Genomic DNA, 22,728 nt, shown 5'->3' with positions numbered 1-22,728 from the left:
ATAATTCTAAAGAGCTGTGGTTTCCCTATTGGCAGCCACTGCTTGGAATAAACTTCTCCATATTTATCACCCTGTTCATCTTCTGGATACAAAGGTCTGAGGAAGAGTGCAGCTTGCTCGTAATAAATTTAGGACCTAGGAGCATAAAAAAGAAGAGATATGCAGGTATCGCAGCTCCATGTAAGTGAAACAGGATAAATTTCAAATATAGCATGTAAGTGAAACAGGATAAATTTCAAATATAGCAAGACCAAAGCAGACCAGAGATAGTGGTTCACTGACAACTGTAGGATGGCAGCATGATGAAAAAAATCAGATTGGATTTAATAGGGCTCATGATTCACATGAGGCCCAGAGGCATGCAAAAATAAAGATGGGAAAAATTTTGATTCAGAATTTCCAGATATTCCTGAATCCTCATACCAGTATGAGTTTCTCTTTTTTTTTCTGGGGCAGGGGGAGGAGAGAAAAAAAATTGGCTTCATTATATCCATTGGAGAATTTTTCCAGAGCTCAGGAATATTTTACAGTAGAGGCACCAAATTTTCAGCATTGCTTTACCATCTTTCTCAGGTACCATACAATGCTACTTCAGTGATGACAGTGAAATCTGCCATCCAAAAACTGAAGGCCAGTACAATGTCCTCTTTCAGCATTGCTGAAAATTGTTATAGGGTGCCACCATTCATCCTCCCATTGGAAACAGTTAGAGAGGAAATACCTTAATCAAAATGGGGAGATATAAGAAACTCTTGAGTAAATTATACCATTTTATTGCATCCTATTCCACACAAAAAATAGAACTTTGGGAGTAAACAGTATGAACCAATAGTGCTTTACATGGGAAAGTCTTACAAAATAAATTAATAGTTTCCCAATGTTTATTAATGTAAAATAGACCATAGATGGGGGAAATATTACCATTTTTTCCATTATTAACATCAAGTGAGCATATGAAGTAGAAAGAAAATTCTTGTTTTTTTCACTAAAAGATGCTATTTTCATCATGAATGTGTGTATGTGTAGTTTTAAAAGTGACTTCTAATATTAATCAGTATTTTAAAAGTCTTTTTTGTTAAGAATAGTTCTTTGATGCACTATATTTTCTCCTCCTTATTACAAATTCAAGAGTATTCCATTAATACCTTGTGATGGTGCTAAACTCATCTAATTATTTACTTTGTTTTGCCTTCAATTTCTCATGGTACAAAATATAGTTAGATTTGCAGCTGAATTTTCCAGATTTCAAGTTGTGTATCATCTTTTGGTACCAGAACATATCTCTAAAACTGTTGCTACTCTTTTTGTAGCATTTAAGAATACATTTGTATGGGGTTGTTTTTGTTACCAGTTATTTATTTTTGCTATTTTTGTCTTGGTTCTTGCTTAAATTTCTGTCATTGGCATGATGTAAGCTGATGCAAAAAGGACTAGGTAATATTAACTTTCTTACCTTCTATACTGGAAGCTAAAAGTTTACTTGCGGAATGTTTAAATACTTCTGAAATAACCTTGCATCTGTTCTTTAACCGTATAAGCCTTTAACATAGAAAAATGCTGCATTATAAAAGAGTATTGTTTGCATAATTGACATTTTATTCCTCTCGTGTTTTTTCAAGGTTAAATAAAATTCACCATGTTGCAGTGATTGATCTTGTTTAGTTGAGAAATATTTATAATGGTTAGCAAAACCAGGGAAAATTAATTCTTAGTCCATGGATCACAGAGAGAAACAGCCAGTGCCAGTAATGTGGTCTGAATATCTTCCCAACTGTTGTTACCATATCCTGAACAAATGAAGCGTTCTATGGCCCTTTCCACTTGGGCCAAATACAGCGTCCCAGGGACGGCAAAAACGCCATCCCTGGGAGAGCGTTTGCACAGGATGCATTGCTGCTACGTCCTGGCTTTCCCCGGGCGGCATGAAACTGCCCCTGAAAACCTTGCTCAATGAGCAAGGTTATTGATAAACAGCGTCTTCCCCATGGCGCAGTGCGAACTGCACCTCCGGGAAACCACTGCTTTCCACATTGGCTCCACTCACCTTCTTGTGCAGCGTCCCTCTGGAGGGCTGCAGAGACCCGCCCGCGCTGCAGAGGTCTCAGGGTAGCGTGGGCGGGTCTCTGCAGTCCTCCAGAGGGACGCTACACAAGAAGGTGAGTGGAGGAGGACCACTGAGAGCCTTTCCGCCTGCAGGGGAAGTCAGGGTTGCGCGCATGCTAGCGTGTGAACGGTCCCTGAGCCTCCACCGGCATACTTCATGCTGGTGGAGATGCGTTTCCGCATGTGTGCAGAAAGGGCCTATGTGATCAAATTAAAGTATGTTATTTAATGAGCTGGAAAGCAACATACAAATACGTAACTTCTAAAGCAAAAAGTAGCCATGTATTCTTCAGTAAAAGGATGAGTAAGTGGAGCATAATTGAAAGAAGAAGAAAAAAGTGAGCCACAAGTTGGAACAATCAATGTTTGTATAACAGTCCTTGGAAAATATCTGTAATGCTGAGAAGAAAGAGAAGCCTTGACCTTGAACCCTTATTTTAATCTTGGGAAGCAGGGGGGAGACGTAACAATTCCAGGGACACTGCTGTTTCTGCAGCCTGTAGAGGTAACAAGATGGCCAAGCATAACAAGAAAGTTGGCATTGAGAGTAAATATGGTACCTGAGGAAGATGGTAAAGAAGATGGAAATTAGCCAGCATGCCAAGTATACTTTCTCTTTCTGTGACAAGAGCTAAATGAGAAGGAAAGCTGTGGGTATCTGACATTGTGGCTGTTGCATGAAACCAATACCACGTGATGCCTGGGCATACAATGCTACTTCAGTGATGACAGTGAAATCTGCCATCCAAAAACTGAAGGCCAGTACAAACTTCTTCCTTTTCTAAAGCTGTCTTATGTCCTCTTCCACTTTCTCACTCCTTTCTTCAGAAGACTCCTGTATTGCAGCTTTTGGATAAACTGTCATGTTTGTCCATGTAGCAAAAAACCTAAAAACGAGCCATGATTTAAAAAATGGTTTGGAAACTTCAGTTGGTCCAACTTCAGTTGGTTCAGCTGGTCCAAAATGTGGTGATCAGGCTACTGTCAGGGGTTAGTTACAGGTACATATCACTGACTGTGTTGAAAGACCTGCACTGTTTGCCCATCTGTTTCTGGACACAGCTCAAAGTGCTTGTTGGTTAGGGAATATGAAGAACTGTCTCGTAACATTCTGCCCAGCCTGCCAGTTAAATTTTGCCTTTCAAGCCCTGCTCTCAGTGCCCCACTTTTGGAGGAGAAGTGAGTGACAACCTGAGACAGGGCATTTTCTGTAATGACACCTCACCTTTGGGATACCCTCCCCCTTGAGGTTCGTCTGGCACCTACTTAACTTTCTTTCAGGCTAGGTTAAATTGGTTAACTTAGGATTCTAATTCAGAAGTTTTATTTTATCAGCTTTTAAATAATCTGATTCTGTTTTATGTATAGCTTTTATGCTGTTCATGTTTGATGTCTTGTCTTTGTTATGGATATAAGATAAATAATATAAGAAAAGAGCAGTGTGACTCATTCACAGCAAAGACCAGGAGTGTAAATCTTTTTTTTACTATATTAATTTGATTGCAACTCCCTGCAGTTTTTATTTGTTTCTTCATTTCCCATGTCTAGCTTCTGAAAACTAATTTGTGTACATAGTAAAGATTTTATAACACTTCATACTTACAATATTTTCCCTAGATGTAGTATTCGCTGAATCAAAGAATGCATTAAAGTAAGATGAGAGGCTCATGGCAGTTTTCCTAATTCCGGTCCAATTCTTACAGGTGTTGGTGAACGAACAGCCCCATCCAGACTGGGCTGGCGAATAGGGATGGCACCCCTCTGGCACCATCCCACTTCCCAAAGGGCTTTCCTGTGGTGCAGGAAGCCCCAAAAACCAAAAAAAACCCTGCCAGAATCTCCTGTAAAGAAAAGCGGAGATACACCATGAAAAACGAGGTGCATCTCCCAAGGCCACCTTTGCCAGTGCAAGGGGACTGAACTAAAGTTGACTCCACGAATGCCCCTGCCACACCAATGCAACTCGGGAGCGCTGAAGCGAACCTGGGCACCACCACTGGGCAACCCAGAGCTTCACAGAGGCTGAGTGCCAGCAGATTTGCCCCTCTGGCAGGGTATGTGTGCCTGCACTGCCTCTAGAGGGGGATTTGCCCCCCTAAATTGGGTTGTTAGGGTCATTTTATTTAACAGCTGTTTAAAATACTACATTTGGCAAGCCAGTATTTAATATAAATGCCTTAAAGCTAATTCATGAGGCTTAAGATGTTAAGTATTGGAGCATTAAGCATCATTTGATTTCTAGATGGTTTCATGGGGAAAAAATGCATGAAGATTTGAACCCAGGTTTTCCCAACTCAAAATTCATATCTGCTATTCTACACTGGCTTCTTAATTCTCAGTTTGCTGTTTTGCAGCTAACAACAACAACAAAAGGTTTTTTAAAGTTGTGATTTCAAAGCAAATGTGTGATGACACGTGCAGACAGAATTATTCAAGAATGCAACATGGTATAAACAAATATTTATTTATTTTTCAGATAGTCATTGCAAGCATCATGTGCAGTTACAATAAAGATGACTGGACAGAACTTTCAAAAATGGCTGAGGTAATGGTCTCTTAAGTAATATGCTTTCTTTTCCTATCTCTCCATCTCCTTTTAATTTTTTTAACTGTAAAAAAGGAAAAAGAAATGAAAAATAAGACTTATTTATTATTACTGTTTGTTCTGTGTTTTCATTAAAATGATAGGAATGTAAACTGAATGGATCTATTTTATAGAAATGGTCCTCTGGACTTTGCATTCTACCTGAAAATCCTTCAGCCTTTGAATCTCTACACTTTTATTTGCATTTTAATCAACCTGCGTATTATGACGGATGCCCTGATAAAATTTAATTCTACCTTTGAGAACCTAACTTGATCTTGCCTTGCCTTCAGGCAGTCTAGTTTGACAGCAGCAGAAGAAATTTTGAATATAAAACTCTTGAATATTTAAAGTATAAAAGGTTCATTTAATGCTCTTCTGGTTCTAATACAAATCTTTTTTAAAAAAAATCCACAAAAGCCATTGTACATAATAGTGGTTTGTTCATTTTTCCCCGTACTATAAATGCCACCTTGCACAAATGAAAACATCTCAGACATCCTGCATTTGTATCTACCTTTCTTCTTAAATGCCAACTTTAAAAAAACATTTTATCTGGATTAAGCATTGCAAGGAATACTTTTGACACTACTATATTGGATGAAAGATCTGGGTGTCTATTAAAAATATAATTGAAGCTGAAATTTTGTTCACTTACCAGGGAGCTAAGCTAATTTAAATGTTCAGTTAAATCAAGGAGCATTTCCTCTTGAATGGTACCTTTGCAGTGTGGAGGTTGCATTTTTTAGAATTCCCACATACAGCCAAAAACATTTCTAGTACATTGAAAACTAGGATGTAATGGAGAAGGGTTTTTTAAAAAATGATACTGGACTTCTATTTATGAGGAAGGAAGAGTTAAAAATGCAGTCTTTAATTAAAACATAGGACCCTACCTCTGTTATCTCAACTCATACAAACCAGAGGAAATAATTGCCACTTAGTTCAATTGAATACAAAACAGTAAAGCAGAATCCCATAAAAATATGGGCTCCACTCAGTTCAGAGGAAAAGGATGTTGTGAAGCAGCAATCCTCTGTAGGTTCACTAGTCTTCACAAACAAGTTCCAACAAACATTCACATTTTGAGGATAACTAAAATTCAGCTGAGCGTTTTAAAATAATTTTTCTTCTAAAAACATATACTGTACCTTTGTAGCATTCTACTTTGACACTTTTGAACTGGACTTGACAAACCTTTGGGTTATCCTGTTTTGTGTAGCATTTTAACATTTAGCTCATCTTTCCTATGTTGTTTTCCTTAATAGGATTACTATTGTTTTGAATACAATAAAATTACTTCAATTAGTTAAGTTCTATAGTATCACTATCCATGCTGTGGGGCCCTACAGGAAAAAACAATCTCACTGCCAAGTATTTGTGACCTTCCAAGGTTCATAAGCCCTAGAGGGGTAGTCTGGCCTCTGCAGGAGGCCAGCCCATGTATATTAAAGGTCAACTTGTCATGGAAGTAAATAACAAAACTAACAACATCCCTGGGTTGTGAAGCTCAACAGGATGAGGAAGGCTTGAGGAAAATGATGGATAGCATTTCCCGAGATCAGTCTCTTTGGAGTTTCTGACCCATGGCCCCACAGCAGGCAAAAGTCACTCCCATCATTCAGCAATAACAAAATGCAAGCCATAATTTTAACATTGCATAAGTAATAAAAATATTCTTGCATGATCATAGCCTGTCTTGTTAAGCCTGGATTGAGGGTGTAATTTTGGAATGTTGAGGCATTTAATCTAACTGGAAGTGCTTCAAAAGAATTCATAGATATTGCTACTTATTGAACATGATATTTGGTCTTTACTGCTGATTTGATGCTATTGTCAACAGCTGACGCCACAAAATAACAAAAAGCAACCATCTGCAATAGGAAAAAGGGTTCCTAACTTTGGTAACTCTATAAAAGTGGGAATTTCAAGGGATAGCTTTTCTCACAAATGCATCATATGCTATGACACCCAAGGACCTGAGAGAAGTCCTACCTTCCACAGAACCATTCAGGAGCCTATTCAGATTCCAATTTTTTGAATTTCTTGAGAAAGGTCCTGCAGCAATTTCTGTTCTTGGCCAATTTGCTTTTCATGTAGTTAATATTAACACTATTAAGTGTAATACTCTGGTCTGTAGTAGATTTCAGATGAGTTCAAAGGCTGTATTTTCTAGCTTATTTATGCAAATAACTACTTGTAATGAGTATGGTATTCATAGTGTGTACAGTAAAATTTGAAAGAATAATATTCACGGAATCTCTTTGGTAAGAAGTAGATTATGGATGTGGAAAATTTGTGTTCTTGGAAGTAGTTATCTTCTGCATAGACTGTTTTCACACTGTTGGGGACCTGAGCAACCTGCAGATTCTCTGCTTTTGAGGTAGCCAAGGACTCACCCTCAGTGTCTATGAGCCAAAGCAGCAACACACCTGTAAGTCAAAGTCTGCTACTCCACTATGTGCTTCAGACTAGCCCTTTAACAGCCCACTGTTAAAAGCAGCTTGAACTCACACTTGAACCAGGAGTGGGAAAAGAAGGAGATGGGTCACAACTGGGATGTAGGCATAGCAACAGCTTCCCACAGGAATTGCTCAGTCCTCAGGGGAGTTTCAGAGGGGTGAATTCTGGCCCCAGGATAAAACAGGCCTTTCATAACGCAAAAGGAAAATAGGTCAGGAAGGACACATTGACTCTGGCTCCTGAAGTTGAGAGGAGCAGGAGCAGGAGAGATACGAACCAGGGTGACAGAAATCTCCCTCCCTCTCAGTTTGAGGCCTGTGGGTGGGAACACAATAGGCCTCTCCTGACACTGAACTGCCTGGAGAAAATGGTCTTTTTGAAGATTGACTTTATGGCAATATGTCCTATTTAAGTCTCTCCCCAAACCCTACCCACCTCAAGCTCCATCCAGGTATTTCTCAATCCAAAGCTGGAAACCGTAGCAGATCTTCTATACATACACTGTGCTTCTCATACAAGTAGACCACTTGCATGAGAATCTGTAGCTATAACACTGGGACCAACTGTTGACAAACATGTAACTTTGGAGAGGGATCATTCTAGGTTTCAGGACTCATGCAATGCATTCAGATGTTTCCAGGTTCAGTCCTTATCACCACCATTTGCAAATATCACAAGTGCAGGTTTTGGGGATGATTTTGTTCTGCCCCAAACTCTGAAGAACTGCTGTGAAAAATAGATTATAGTGAATTTAGATCAGCCAATGATGTGACTTGCTGCAAAACAGCTTGATATGTTCATGTAATCACAACACATATCGAAGAAATGCTTCACAACCTTCATCTCTAGCAGTCAAAAGGAAATCTGAAGGGAACTACTTCTATCACACTCAGATATGATCACCTGAGCAGCAATAGCTGTGTGAAGAAGCAGTGTTGTCTGTGGCTCAAGTGAAAAAGTATTCTGGAGGTTAAAGTCTGGAAAGAAAAAAAAACTGAGTTAAGCACATAAAACTGTTGTGTCTGTCTGATAATCTTTGCTAATCTGAGTTAAAGTCATCCTGAGACTTTCCACTGAATTACTCGAGCAAGGCTGCTGAGAGCCACCATGGGATCCTGGACAAAGATTACACGCACCCATATGACCCTAATTTTGTAATTGTACACACATATGTAAATGTACTAAAACATGTGATGAAGTAGAGTGTAGCTCACAAAAACTTTGCATCATAATAAACCTTTTGTAAATACATTTGTAAGAAATCTGTGTCAGTTTACCTAGCAGAAAAGCTGGAGCAAGTTGATTATATAGTGGTGGTGGATAAGAAGTACTAGGATTATTAGAATTGATTTTGCTAACACATTTTCTAAGAAGATTATGGCATTTGACATATAACATGAAGCTTAATGTCTACAGTAGCAAAGCAGCATTTAAAAAGGTGTCCAGCTAATACCACAACTGCCTGAACAGTGTTTAAAATGTAGTTGAATCTAATTTGTGGGAAGAAGTTCTAATTTCTGTTCCACATGTGTAACCACTAAAACAGATTAACATTTGCTTTGGGTCCATTTCCCCTGATGCCATCCAGATGGCTGGTGAGGATTGTACTTAAAATGGGGCCCAAGCCTCAATGTCACCAGCCTGATAATGTCACTTCTGAACAACAAGGGAGACACTCTGATGTTCAGGCAAAACTGTTAGGATATTGCAAGTGTCTGTTTCATTCAATCAAGCAAAAGTTAACTGTTATAGTATGTAGATAGACTACTGAAGTTACATGCCTAGAATCACATGAGCTTCTGGAAAGATCTCTCTACTGCTTCTTCCAGCAAAAGAGGAGAGGCAGACAAACAGGCACAAATAGACTGCACAGATACTAGGACTGAGCACTTGCATAGATAGTTTGCTGTTCCTATATTTAGTATAACTTTATTTTGTTCTCTAATAAAGTTCTACACAATGACACAATTGCATCTCTGTCCTATTATTTACTCTAATAATTCATTGCAATACCAAAAAAAAAGGTTAGGGGCCCAGATCTTTTCTATTTGATGCAAAGTGAGTTGACGATCCTAAAGTAGAAAGATTTTGGATAAAGAACCCTTAGTCAGCACCTCTAACCCTGTTATAAAATAGGTTGCTTATCAGGCCCAGAAGCAATCATTTTGGTATTAGCTTTTTTCTTTTTCTGAATAAAAATGTATTTGATATCCTCATAGCTTTCCATATTGTATTACCTTTGTGATGGTCAATCCTCTTAACTAACAACACATGCTCAGCAATTGCTTGTGGGATTAGGGATATTTAGTGAGCACACGTTTCCTTTTGTCTAGTTCTAGTCATGCCGCTTGAAGAGATTAATCGAAAATCATTATGTTGGAATCACATCCATGTGCATACTCTGGGTTTCAGGCACAGGTGAGGCAATGTTCATTCTGGAGGATGCTAGAAATAGCACCCTGACTTCACAGTCCTATTCCCTCCATAATGACACATTATTCCTCCACTCCTTATGCCTTTCTTTCAGATGAAGGCATGAGAGCAGCTGTCATGATTGAAAGAGATAGATAAGTCAAGATGAAAATGCACACCATGTGGATGTGTCTAAGGAAGCATTTCCTCCCATCTACTTGTCCTTCAATTTTGCCAGAAACAGCCTCTACAGTCAACAGTTTTGTTATTCTGGAAGACAACATGTCCCTTCTTTTATCTTCCGGTTCCTGGTAGATTCCACAAGATTCTTTCTCATTCCTGCAGCAGCAGCATTTTCTTTCTTTGACAGAATTCTCTCCCTCCTGATAAACTGAAAGAAGTACCTTAAAGGGAGCTAAGCCATGTGTGACGAATGCCCTTATAAGGCATTCAGTTTCCAGGGTGAGGGTCTGCCCTGAAGGGGTTAAGCCCTGGCCAGCCCTGATTGGCTAGAGGGAAATGGCAAGAATATAAAAAGAGTCAGCCAGAGTGCTGAGGGTTCTTTTGGTTCTCTTTTGGTTCTGTGTGCCTTATGGTACGTTTTGGCAGAGTGAGCAGATCAAGCAGAGATCTGTCACTGCTGTTGGTCTGACAGGAATCAGACAGTGTACTCTGTAAGCTGAGGAAGCTTATCAGAGACATCAGGAAGCCCTGAGTTTGGTGGAGATTGACCCACCACTCAGGTGGTTTGACAGAAAACCTCTGTCCAGACTAAAGTCTGTCCTAAACAGTCCAACACCAGTCTTAGGAGGCCCAGTCCAGTGGCAGTGTGGCCAGTTTGGATGGTGGGAGAGGGAGGCTTGTGTGCCAGAATCCCACAGGGTATAGACTGGGGTGTGTTGGTTTAGTGTGGTTAGGTACAGAAGGACTAGTGTCTGACAAAAGAGGGAGTGTGAAACTCTAAAGTCAAATCTGTTTCTGAAGTAAAATCTTCTCTTAAGTGACACCTGCGTGTGTCTATGAACGTTTGAAACTGAAGTGCCAACAACATCTCTGAGACCATTAAGCTCTTAAAACCAATAAGCGTTTGAAATCAACAAGCTTTAAAATCCTCTCAAGTTACCTGAGAAGCCTACATTTAAGCCAGTAATAAACTTCTCAAGTTTTGTTTTAAGTTACAACCGTTCCAGTCTATTTTTGTCTCTGTGTGTTCCTAGAAAGAGTGGTGTCCATTAATCAGTGTGTGGGCTACAGAACAGTTTATATTTTTGGTGGCAGTGAACATTAATATTTTTGTTTTTATTAAGGGAGATCCCTCCAGCTAGAGTGAAACCTGTTTCCTGAGGGAATATCTCCCTGGGGCTTGGCACTTTGAAATAGGTGTCAGGGAAAGGGGAATTTCTTTTTCTCTCCTTCTCCTTTGCCCCGTTTGTGCTTTTGTTAACCTTGGTGACATAAGGGTGGCTTGGAAGTTTGGGGACAAACGATCGCCTCAGACTTGGGCCGTGCCCTGAATTGTCACACCATGTAAGAAGGCAATGAAAAACAATGAAATTAAGGGAAGATCAAACATAGACTAAACAGAAGGGAAGCTGGGGTGCCCTCAGCCAAAGAGGTAGTTTGCAGCTCCAGAAGGACTGAATTTAATGTATCCATTAGTTTAACAACAACATCTTGGGCTTCAAGTCCTTAGATATGTTTTATTTAACATTTGGTTCCAAACATGTTTAGTATAGGCCAGATTTGTATCCTCCAAAATGATCATTCTCTAGAGAACACTGAAATGTTTACAGAATTCAGATCACATTTTCCAGATATTTTGTAACTTTACAAGCAAACCACCATCAAATGAGTGTTTGGAATCCAGCAGTAACCAACAGTTAACTGAAACCACTAAGAAAATATCCATATCCAGAATATATTCCATACAAGTTGTCAAGTGAAGAAATTTTGAAAGGCCAAACTAAGGCCTGGCTCATGGATCCAGAAATGTGGTAACAAAATGGACCACACAAGTTCAGACTGCGGGTGTAGAATCACTTTCTGTAGCAGCATCCCTATTTTAAAAACTCCCTGAAAACTTACCAATACAACAAGCAGAGAGCTAGTACAGTCTTTCATTTTGTTGTGCTAGTGTTCAGTTTGCATGGACTTCGTAATTTAATGGAACGTGCAAAGCTCGAATCCACCAACAATTGTCCAAAGCCAGCCAATCCTCTCTCCCACCTCAGTGTTCTGTATTCCCACTTCATTTTCTTATATACATGATCCTATATATGTGATTACGTGATATACGTAAATAGGACAGTGGAACCCATGAAAGAAGTCATTCAATGCACAGTTAAACTGGGTTCTGATCTTATAGTTGCAGTGTTAGCCTAGGGAGGCATTGGAGTGGTGGCTGGCATTGAATGTGTAACAAATACTGCATAGGTATTAGCAGAATTGTGGCCCATATGCCACACCACACAAGTAAGTTCTTGCCTGTCCTGATCACATTTAAATCTGTCCAGAAGCCATTCCAATTACTGCGCAGAATAAAGTGGCAGGCTGCGGTACTAGAATTATAGACTGAGCTATTTCAGTCTGTGGACTATATTTTAAAGTGGTGCCAAGATAGATACAAAACAATTCAACCTTCCACAGCAGGTACAGCTGTGTGCAAAATGTGCAGCATAATCCCTGTTCACATTCAGCATAATAGGTTGGTCTTGCACTAATTTTTACCACCAACAGAAGGCCCTTCAATCCCCCTCCTGCTGCAACTCAAAATGCCCAAAATGCTGCTCCCGAGTTTCAGTAGAAAGGAACTATGTGAAGGACAAACTGAGATCTGTTGGAAGGGAGAACTGACGGAACTTGCCCTCCCCTTTCCATTAGCTGATGATTTAGTGTGGAACCAGCACAATCGGCAGAACACATCTAACTGAAAATGTCATTTAAGAAGTTAAGCTACTCACATAAATTGTGCTCTTTATGTGTCCCTTTAATAGTGTTTTTCCTTTGTTTTTTTCAAATTTTGTGTTGAATTAGTCATGAACTAAAATAAATATTGATCGAGGGAAATATTGCATGTGGCGTGAGTTATCTACACATCAGGTTTTCATTTGGGAAATTACCTTCAGTGAAGTGGTATACCATTTGGCAGTTAATATTTGATATTTTCTTCTGCTGTGTCATACAGGCAGCTGGTGCAGATGCCCTGGAGTTAAATTTATCATGTCCGCATGGCATGGGAGAGAGAGGCATGGGCCTGGCCTGTGGGCAGGTAAGACTTTTAACAGCTATCTCTTTCATATCTCTTCAGCAATGCAGCATTGTTGTTTCACTGATAGTCCTACCTCAGGGGCTAGAACACATGAAGCTGATCACTAGCTTGGGATTCTCTGGCCTCCCCTTGTTTAAATATTTAGCACTAGAAATGTGGGAAATGACAGAGTCTGAGATTACACGATGCATTTATTTTTATGGAAGACAAAATTGCATTATGCGCTTGACAGGAAGCAATATCATAACAAATAGTTGCCAAAATGCTCAGACAGAATTGTACTTTATACATTCTTAATGTTGACCAGCATCTCTGGGGAAATGCAGTACAAGTGACTTTCAGCTCATAGGCATTTTACAGAAGGTTAGCTACATCTATTAGAAACTGAACTGAGATGTAGGAGGTTCCCTTTTGGGAATGTGAATTGGACCTCTGATGCATTCTAAACCACTGCTCTGCCTTTCTGTGATTTTGTTCCCTGAAGCTGTATTCAGATATCCAGTTTAATTTTTGATTAGGCAAGTGTAATATTGTACCCTGTTTTAGTGTTATAACTCTGATCCAAATCATTTCCCCCCACTATGGCTGCCCTTTAATGTTAAAGTTCAAGTGATCTGATTATGTAGTCCGGCCATGAGATAAGTATGGCCCATTATACATAGAACACTTACCTTGGGGCTCTTCACTGTGCAGTGGGCTTGTAGTGGGGTCTCCTCGCATTTCCCTGTTTACTCACGAGAAGTCAACCCAGCCTACAGCACAGTTTGTCTGCTGAACTCTGCTGGGCTTTGCTTTTTGCGATTCTCTTAACTCCGCCAATCAACAGTGTTAAAGTGGAAATCTCATCACACTCAGTAATCCCAAGACTAAAGCAGATGTTCTCTCCCTTCCCCTCCACACTCTGTCTCTCTCCCTTGCTGCCACTTGTTTTAAAAATAGAGACTTCTTGGAAATAAAGTTTTTAAAAGCCCTCCTGATCATCAGGGAGAGCGGCAGAAGAGCAGGGGAGATGGAGTAGAGCCAAAAAGAGCCCCCTTCTTGTACTGTTCTTTGAAAAAGTCAACTCTTTGTTATTATCATATCAATATATTTATATATCAATATGAGCATTTTGACAACATGGAAGTATGTTTGTGAGAGAGTGAAGGGAAAGGCATGGATGGCAGTGCAAGAGAGTGGGAAGGCTGGCTGTGGGTAGAGGAAAGATGTCTGGGGCAAAACCGTGCTCACTGGCAAAGCTGCCCTCTCTGGCAGTGAAGCAAATTAAAAGTTGCACTAGTAGTAGTCTCGCTTGCCACAGAGAGACTATAAAGTGAAAGTAGGGATCCAGAAAATTGGTCTATACAAAATTGGTCTCCAGAAAATTGGTCTGTACCTTGCAGCGATGAACATTCACTTCTATCATGCACCATACACCTTATGCATAATCGGTCAATGTATAATGTGCTGTCCGGGAGCGGGCAACAATGCTGGGCAACCTGATGGGGTACGCCACCCCCACCCCTTGCCCTCTGCCAGGATGCCTTACCACTCCCTGATGGATACCCCTGGGACGGGTGAGAAGGCGTGCACCATGCTGACACCAGCAGCAGCCTCAGCGAGTCGAGAGGAAGATGCCCCACCCTCAGACTCACCCAGACGGCCAAGTTGGACACCTGCATCCGAGGACATCCTGGGGCCACCTTCCGGTGCTCCAGTGAGAGCCAGGATGCCACGGCTAGGCTGGGCCCACTCTCCCCTCCAGACACCTGGGATTGGCCACAGCCTTAGAATGGGAGGGGAAGAGAGGAACCAGGAGGGGATAAAAGGGGAGGCTGAGGGGAAATTGGGGAGGAGGAAGTAGAGAGAAGGAGTGGAGGAAAACATGGAAGAAGAGCGATAGGACAGAAGGAGGAGAGGAGTGAGGAAAGGAGGAGAGAGAGAGTGAGAGGAGATTACTGGAGCTGGAAGGCAACCCCAGGTTCATAGGGAAAGACCAGTTTACGGGGGTTGCTCAGAAGAGGGGATGAAGAGATCTAGCCACAGCCACAGATGCAGACGATATGTCAGGAGAGAATGCTGCTAGAACACGGCCATACAGCCCAGAAACCACACAGCATTCCACCGAAGAGGTCTAGTCTTGGAGGGACAAACCTCACAGGCACACTGTGGCTCTGTAGGTTCGACTCTGTAGGCAGCCACCACAATGAAAGCAAGGGTGAGGATGGCACCACTAGCAGCCATGAGGGGATTGGAGGGTTGGATTCACCCACCCAGGGGATGCCCAGCGGGACAGAGCTTCACAGTGCCAATAAATAAAGAACCAATATGAAATTTAAAAATATCTCACTTTCAGGACATGGGATTTTTTGTGGTGGGTAGGTGTGCAGAAGAAAACAAACACAAATATGGACTTTACAAGTTGCAAATTATTTTTCCATGCAAATAGGCCAGCATGAATCTGAAACTGCAGTTAGCATGTTTATATGTTTATGTCACATCAAATGTATTTCTTATCAGCGGACACAGTCAGCTCCTAATTGGCAGGTACTAATTGTTACATGTGCAATATTCCAGTGCAGATAAATTAAGAAATATTCTCAGGGTGAATCTGTTCCCTTGGAATTATGGGGAAGGAGGGGACCGAATACAGAGAAAAGTGGCTGTGCTGCTTTGTCCTCTTAAGGCAACGTCACCTATATGGTACATTGAAACAATGGTCTCAAAGAACAACCAAATACCACTTACAATTTGCTTTTGGTAAAGAAAATAGTACCCTAGATACAAAACAACCCCACTGTATGCAGGAATCTATGCATTTTGCCATTGGGGTGAAACCAGTGGTGGGATTCTAATTTTTCAACAACCAGTTCTCCCCCTCCTGCCCCCCACCATTGCCGCCCACTGGCTGCTGCCCCCCCTTTCCAAGTTGGGGGGGAGGTAAGGGAAGGCAGTGGCTGCAGCTTGGCCTGAAGGGGCTTTGTGCCTGGGCTGGAGGCTGGAGCACTGCAGGAGGTTGCCCAGACATCCCAGCTGCAGCCCTAGCCTGAGAAGGCCACCACCACGTCACAGCCAGAAGCCTGGGCAACCTCCAGCAGGGCTCCAACCTCCAGCCCAGGCACGCAGCCTTGCTGGAGGTTGCCCAGGCTCCCCGGCCATGCCATGGTGGCCTTCTCGGGCTAGGGCAGCAGCTGGGAAGCCTGAGCAACCTCCGTGGGGAGGAAGGAATTCTCATCCCCACCACCCAGAGGCTCACGCTCGGCAGCCCCGGGTCCTTGGGTGGGGGCTGGATGGGATTTCTCCCCTGTGCGGAGGCTGCCATGGAAAGGAGGGGAACCCAAGCCAGCAGCCCTCATCTGGGGGCTGCTGTGGTGATGAGATCTACAGGTCATCATTATAAAGCTTTTTCATTTCATCAAATTATTTGGTTCCTCATCTACATCTGGCAACCACAATTGTATGGAAACCCATTCACACATGAAGAAGCTGATTGAATGATTTGATTTTTTTTAATTGCTGGTCATTCAGGGGATCTTGCAGTGACTTGTAACACTTGAAATTCTATTACAATGCATGTAAAATTAATTTTGATACATCAAATAATTAACTATTACAGTCCAATCCTATGGGAGAGACTAATGGATCCAGCATGGGCTTGTGCTGGCGCATCTGGTTTAGAAAGCATGCTGCTGGTAGAGAGGGCACAGACCCCAGCATCTGGGTGCCCCACTGTTCCATGGCAGCAAAACATAGAAGTGGGCACTGCCACAGAGCTACACTGGCATCAAAGTGAATGTTGACATGGGGAGGGGAGGGTGGGGTACTCTTGGGGGAGGAGCCAACTGCAATTGGCCTTCACCCGAGCTTTCAACTCAAGGACACCGTGGTCAGGACCTTGAACTTATGCCTAAAAGGATGGTGTAACTCCATTGTGCCCTTTGTAGGTCTTCCCAGGCAGCTGGATTTTTTTCTGTTTTGCAGCCTCCTTGCACCTTCTGAAAGCTCTCAGAATGTAGCATGGTGGTGGAGTCATCCTCAGCCACCATGGCCTCCAGATTGGGTTGTGAGTCTGCCCAGACAAAAGGCAGGACTTCTAGGTAGCAGTTTCTTTTAAAGGCATCAGCAGGCAGGGGGTAGGACTGAGAATGTGGGAAAGCACAGCCTAGATGACAATGCCCTCTTTATACCAGCTATTTCGGATTATGGATTTAAAATGTTCTTTCTTGACATAACCACATGTTTGCTCAGCAGTGACCAGCCCATGTTTCCATCTCCAGGTACAGGTTATGAAATTATGCAGGAGGTATAATTTCTGCAATTTTTAGACAGGGTCATCTCCATATCCCACAGCATTAATTCCTCTCAGTGATCTGCATTTAAGTGCTTTATTTAAATGATTTCCTTTTTGAAAGGAAAAGGTGTTTCTTTAGTCCCATTAAAGTTGTTTGGCAAAGAGTGGAACAATTTTTTAAATAAATAGATGAAAATTGTTTACCAAAGGATTAGCCAAAGGTTTATTCAAGCAAACTAATAATCACTTCAGTGCAGTTATTACTGTCACTACTGCTTTTGCTGCTATTTTAAGGTTAAAAGCGAAAAGCAAAAACCACTCATGGGAACATCCGGTGTGACCAAATCATAACTAAAATCCCCAGTAAGTTTCCCATAAAACATTACAGCTTTTCATTTTTATCTAAACAATTGCAAAGTAGGTAGCCTTCAAACTTCTTTTGACAGCCCATTCCATAAGTTGAGTGTATTAGAAGAAAAAGTGTGAGTTCTCCTAAAGGGCAGATTCACAGTGTGATGTAAGGGCTGGTTCTTATTATGTATGTAAATATTCTACGTGTATATATTCAAAATGCTGCAATGAGCTCCTGGCACTCAAGGAACGTGTGCGTTCTCTTGAAGCCAAGGTGGCAGACCTGGAGAAGCTGAAAGAGGCAGAGAGGGTGACAGACGAGGCTTTCAGGGACCTACAGCCGGGTCCCACTCCCAAGGTGACATCTCTTCAGATGTCATGGAGAATGAAGGCCTTGGGGATGGAGGGTGCCAGTCTGAGGTGGGGGAAGATGCTCCCTTAGATGGGATCCCTTCCTTAACTGGTGATCAGCTATCCTCTCGCACTGAGGATACCCCTCGGGGAGGTGGGGGGCTCCTTGTAGTGGGTGATTCGATCATTAGAAATGTAGAGAGTTGGGTTTGTGAGAGGCGTGATGACCGCATGGTGACTTTGGCCTGCACCTGGTGCGAAGGTTCACCCGGATGTCACGCTTACGTCTAGATAGGCTTTTTAGACAGTGCTGGGAGGTGGAGTCAGCAGTTGCTTGGTCCCACATTGGCACCAAGCGACGATTAGGGGAAATGCTAGCCGGGAGATTCTGAAGCTAGAATTTAGGGCTTTCGCTAGGAAACAGGTTTGAAGTCCAGGACCTCCAAGGTGGCATTCTCAGAGAAATCGCTAACCCGTTCCACACTTGGGAGGGTTGAGCTAGGCAAGAAAAACGAGATACAGGGTCTCAATGCGTGGATAGAGAAGGTGGTGTAAGGCAGAGGGTTTCAGATTTGTCAGGAACTGGGAACCTTTTGGAACAAGGCAGGCCTGTACAAGCCCGAGGACCGTGGCTTCATCTTAACCAAAGAGGAACTATAGGCTGCTGGCGCTCAACATTAAAAAAAGGTGGGTGAACAGCTTTTAAACTGATCACTGGGGGAAAGCCGACAGGAGCTGGAGGTGACTTCGGTTCGGAATACAGAGTCCATGGGGATGCAGACAGAGAGGGAGAAGTTTTTCTCAAATCAACCCACACATACAAGTGAGGAACATGCTAAATGTGCATGTGACAAGGGATAGTGCTCTACAAAAAGAGCACTTGAGGGTAAAGCACATGAAATCCCAGGTTAAGGATAGAGACAGGGTATACAGGTGTCTCTATATGCTAATAGTAGTAAGCATATCTGACCTAAAATGGGGGAGCTTCAGAGTACAGAGTTTTGAAGGAGGGACTTTGATATAGTTAGGGCATTACAGAGACATTGGGTGGAATGAGGAGGCAACCAGTGGGATGCTTTTCGTTATACCAGGCTACAGAGCTCTATAGGAAGGATAGGACAGGGTGCATAGGGGGTGGAGTTGCCCTTTACATCAAAGAGAGCATAGTATCACATAAAATAGACAATGCAAGGGGAGCTGAGTTCCCCTACAGAATCACTCGCTGTGGATATCATTATACCAGATGTGAAGGACAGTTTAATATTAGGAATATATTATGCGTCCCCCTGACCAAGAAGAAATGCACAAAGGAGGAGTTCACTGAGATGGAAAAAAAAAGAAATTAGAGAGGCCAACAAGAAAACAAAAAATGTAGTGGTAATGGGTGATTTTAACTATCCCCATATAAACTGGAAAAATGCATGTTCAGTGTCATAGTAAGGAGAGAGCATTCCTGGATATGCTAAATGACTGTGGCTTAGAGCAGATGGTTGTGGAACCAACCAGGGGAGAGGTGATCCTAGATCTAATTCTATGTGGGACCCAGGACCTGGTGCAGGAAGTCAGTGTTGTTGATGAGCCGATGGGGAACAGCGACCACAATGCTGTCCAGATTCAGTATCTCAGCATGCCGAACAAGCTGGCAACTACTAGTGTAGTTACATTAGCCTTCAGAAAGGGGAAATTTCTCAAAAGATCACGCGGGGGATAGTGGGCAGGAAGCTGAAAGGGAAAATCAAAGAGAGTCAAAACTGTCCCAGGATGCTTGGAGTAGGTTATTTAAAAAACACAGTAATAAAAGCTCCAAGCTGGAATGTGTTCCACAGGTTAGAAAAAGGCAGCACCCAGTCCAAAAAAGAAAGCCACCATGGTTAACAAGAGAGGTTGAGGAAATTATCAAAAAAAAAAAGAAAATGTCTTTTAGAAACTGGAAGTCCAGTTTGGCTGATAGAAGAATATGAGAGGGAACACAAATGAGTGGCCAAAGAGAAGCAAGTTAGCTGTAAGGGAGGCAAATGATTATGAGGAAAGCATGGCTGCGAACATCAAGACCAGCACAAACAGTTCTTCAAGTACATCAAAAAGTAGGAAGCCAGCTAGGGAAGCGGTAGGGCCCGTTAGGATGACAAAGCGAACAAAGGGGTGTGCTAAAGATGGCAGGAGATTGCAGAGAAGCTGAATAAATTCTTTTCATCTGTCTTCATCCAAGAGGAGGAGAGGAACATTCCTGCACCTGAACCAAGCTTCTTAGGAGGCCCGAATCAAAGGTGAACTAAGCCGGAAGATAGTGGTAGACAAGCGAAGAAGTTCTAGCCAGCCATTGATAAACTAAAATGTTACCAAATCCCTCTGGCCCAGATTGCATTCACCCAAGAGTTCTTGAAGAGCTCAAGCACGAAATTGCTGATCTTCTCACTTTAATATGCAACTTATCCCTGAAATCAGCCTTCCATCCCTGAAGACTGGAAGATGGCCAATGTCACACCAATCTTTAAGCAAAGCGATCTAGGGGGGGACCCGTGGAAATTACAGGCCAGTCAAAGTTTGACAGCTCTGTTCCTGGTAAGAATTAGTAGAATCTGTCATTAAAGATAAAATTATAAAACATGGCAAGAAAGAAGCAGAGAGACCTGCTGAGAGAAAGAGGAGTCCAGCATGAAACTTCTTTGCAGAGGCAAAATCCTGTCTTTACAAACTTACTAGAGTGCCTCTTTTGAGGGTGTAAACAGGCATGTGGACAGGGGTGAAACCGGTGGACATTGCTCTACTTGGATTTCCAAAAGGCTTTTGACAAAGTTCCCTCACCAGAGACTGTTGAGAAAACTCAGCAATGAAGGAATAAAGAGGGGAAGTCCTCCTATGGATTAAAAAAACTGGTTGAGAAACAGGAAACAAAGAGTGGGTGTAAAATGGGAAGTTCTCACAATGGAGAGAGATGTCGGGAGTGGTGTCCCCCAAGGATCCGTTTTGGGACCAGTGCTCTTTAACCCTTTTCATAAATGACCTGGAAGTAGGGGTGGGTAGCGTGGTGGCCAAGTTTGCAGATGATACCAAATTATGTAGGGTGGTGAGAACCACAAAGGATATGCTAAGAGCCTGCAAAGCGGACCTTGATAGAACATTAGGTGAGTGGGCTCAGAAATGGCTTAAATGCAGTTCAATGTAGCAAAATGTAAAGTGATGCACATAGGGGCAAAAAATCCAAACTTCACATACACGCTACAGGGGTCAGTGCTATCAGTCACAGACCAGGAAAGGGATTTAGGGCGTGCCTTAGTTGATAGTTCCATGGGAATGTCAACTCAATGCATGGCAGCTGTGAAAAAGGCAAACTCTATGCTGGGGATCATTAGAAAAGGAATTGATAATAAAACTGCAAAGATTGTCATGCCCTTATATATAAAGCAGTAGGTGCGACCGCGATTCTTGGAGTACCTGTATGTCCAGTTCTGGTCGCCGCATCTCAAAAAGGATATTGAGGAGATAGAAAAAGTGCAGAGAAGGGCAACAAGGATGATTGAGGGACTGGAGCACCTTCCCTATGAGGAGAGGCTGCAGCGCTTTGGGGACTCTTTTTTTTTTAGTTTGGAGAGGAGACGGGCTGAGGGGATATGATTGAAGTCTACAAAATTATGCATGGGGTAGAAAATGTTGACAGAGAGAAATTTTTCTCTCTTTCTCACAATACTAGAACCAAGGGGCATTCATTGAAAATGCTGAAGGAAGAATTAGGACTAATAAAAGGAAACACTTCTTCACTAACGTTTGAAGTTGGTGTTTGGAGATATGCTGCCACCCAGGAGGTGAAATTTGAGTAAGGCCACTAACCTGGATAGCTTTAAAAGGGGCTTGGACTTAGATTTATGGGAGGAGAAGTCCGATTTATGGCTACCAATCTTGATCCTCTTTGATCTGAGATTGCAAATGCCTTTAACAGACCAGGTGATCCGGGGAGCAACAGCCCTTGAGAAGGCCATTGGGCGCTCTCACATCCTACATGTGAGCTCCCAAAGGCACCTGGTGGGCCACTGCGAGTAGCAGAGAGCTGGACTAGATGGACTTTGGTCTGATCCAGCTGGCTTGTTCTTATGTTCTTATGTTCTTATAAAATGGAAACAAGTAACTGAAATCTGTAGATGATCCTGGTGCACATCTTCATTCAAGCTTTTTTCCCCAAGTATATTAAAAGATCAGGGATAGAGAAGAATGTGGCAAGAATGTTTTACCTCAAGGGAAGGGAAGCGTAAATTGTTTTAATCATACAGAATAGGATGGTTTTTGAATAAAAACCATAATAAAATGTTCTAGGGGTGCCCAGTATTCTTCAAAATGAAAATTATAAGTTCATACCAGTCTGGTTTGATTTCCATCATGTGGTGTTCCAAGCCAGTCAAATAATATGAAGAATTTATTTTAAAGAATAATAGAAGCGTATAAAATATTTAAAGAAAAAATCAGCAATGTACGGAGAGCAAAATAGACAATTGTTACATATATCTATGTTTGTGTAATAATGTTTTTGGCATATTATTGGTTTATGGATTCAGGTTCCCTTAATGGGGGGTCTTATAAATCCACAGGATAGCCTTGGGCTCTAAAATTCTGCAGTTGGCTCTTTAATTCTACTGTAGCTGGAAGATATGTAAAAAAGCATGTAGCCAGCCAGCTCCCTACTGACTGCACATCCAAGAGGCTTCCAATGCTTGCATATATTACTCCTACTGGTACAGGTTGGAAGCAGCTTATATTAGGAAAGAAAAGGGGTTGAGGGAAGGTTAAAAAAAACCATATGAGCCCTTGAATTTCTGTTTTGATGAGAAACCCTTCAGGATTCACCTTGACCACAAACAGAACCTTTGAGGGGCCTCTATTTCATTCAATATCAATGTGCATCAATCTGGCTGTAACATTAGCAATTTGTTTCCG

The 22,728-nt window shown here is 42.0% G+C and overlaps 1 protein-coding gene and 1 pseudogene across 1 annotated transcript in view; both read left to right on the top strand.

Annotated features, from left to right (window-relative positions):
- Positions 1 to 22,728, top strand: part of DPYD (dihydropyrimidine dehydrogenase) — a 652,845-nt gene that overhangs the window by 465,879 nt on the left and 164,238 nt on the right. Inside the window, exons 15-16 of the mRNA XM_048497540.1 lie at positions 4,580 to 4,648; positions 12,747 to 12,830. Of these exons, the coding sequence (XP_048353497.1) occupies positions 4,580 to 4,648; positions 12,747 to 12,830 (153 nt within the window). The remainder of the gene's footprint in view (positions 1 to 4,579; positions 4,649 to 12,746; positions 12,831 to 22,728) is intronic.
- On the top strand, positions 2,611 to 2,888 carry LOC125432650 (annotated as a pseudogene).

Source organism: Sphaerodactylus townsendi, linkage group LG05 (assembly GCF_021028975.2).
Source record: "Sphaerodactylus townsendi isolate TG3544 linkage group LG05, MPM_Stown_v2.3, whole genome shotgun sequence".
In the NCBI taxonomy this organism is placed as follows: domain Eukaryota; kingdom Metazoa; phylum Chordata; class Lepidosauria; order Squamata; family Sphaerodactylidae; genus Sphaerodactylus; species Sphaerodactylus townsendi.
This window is presented reverse-complemented; position numbering and strand designations above follow the sequence as displayed.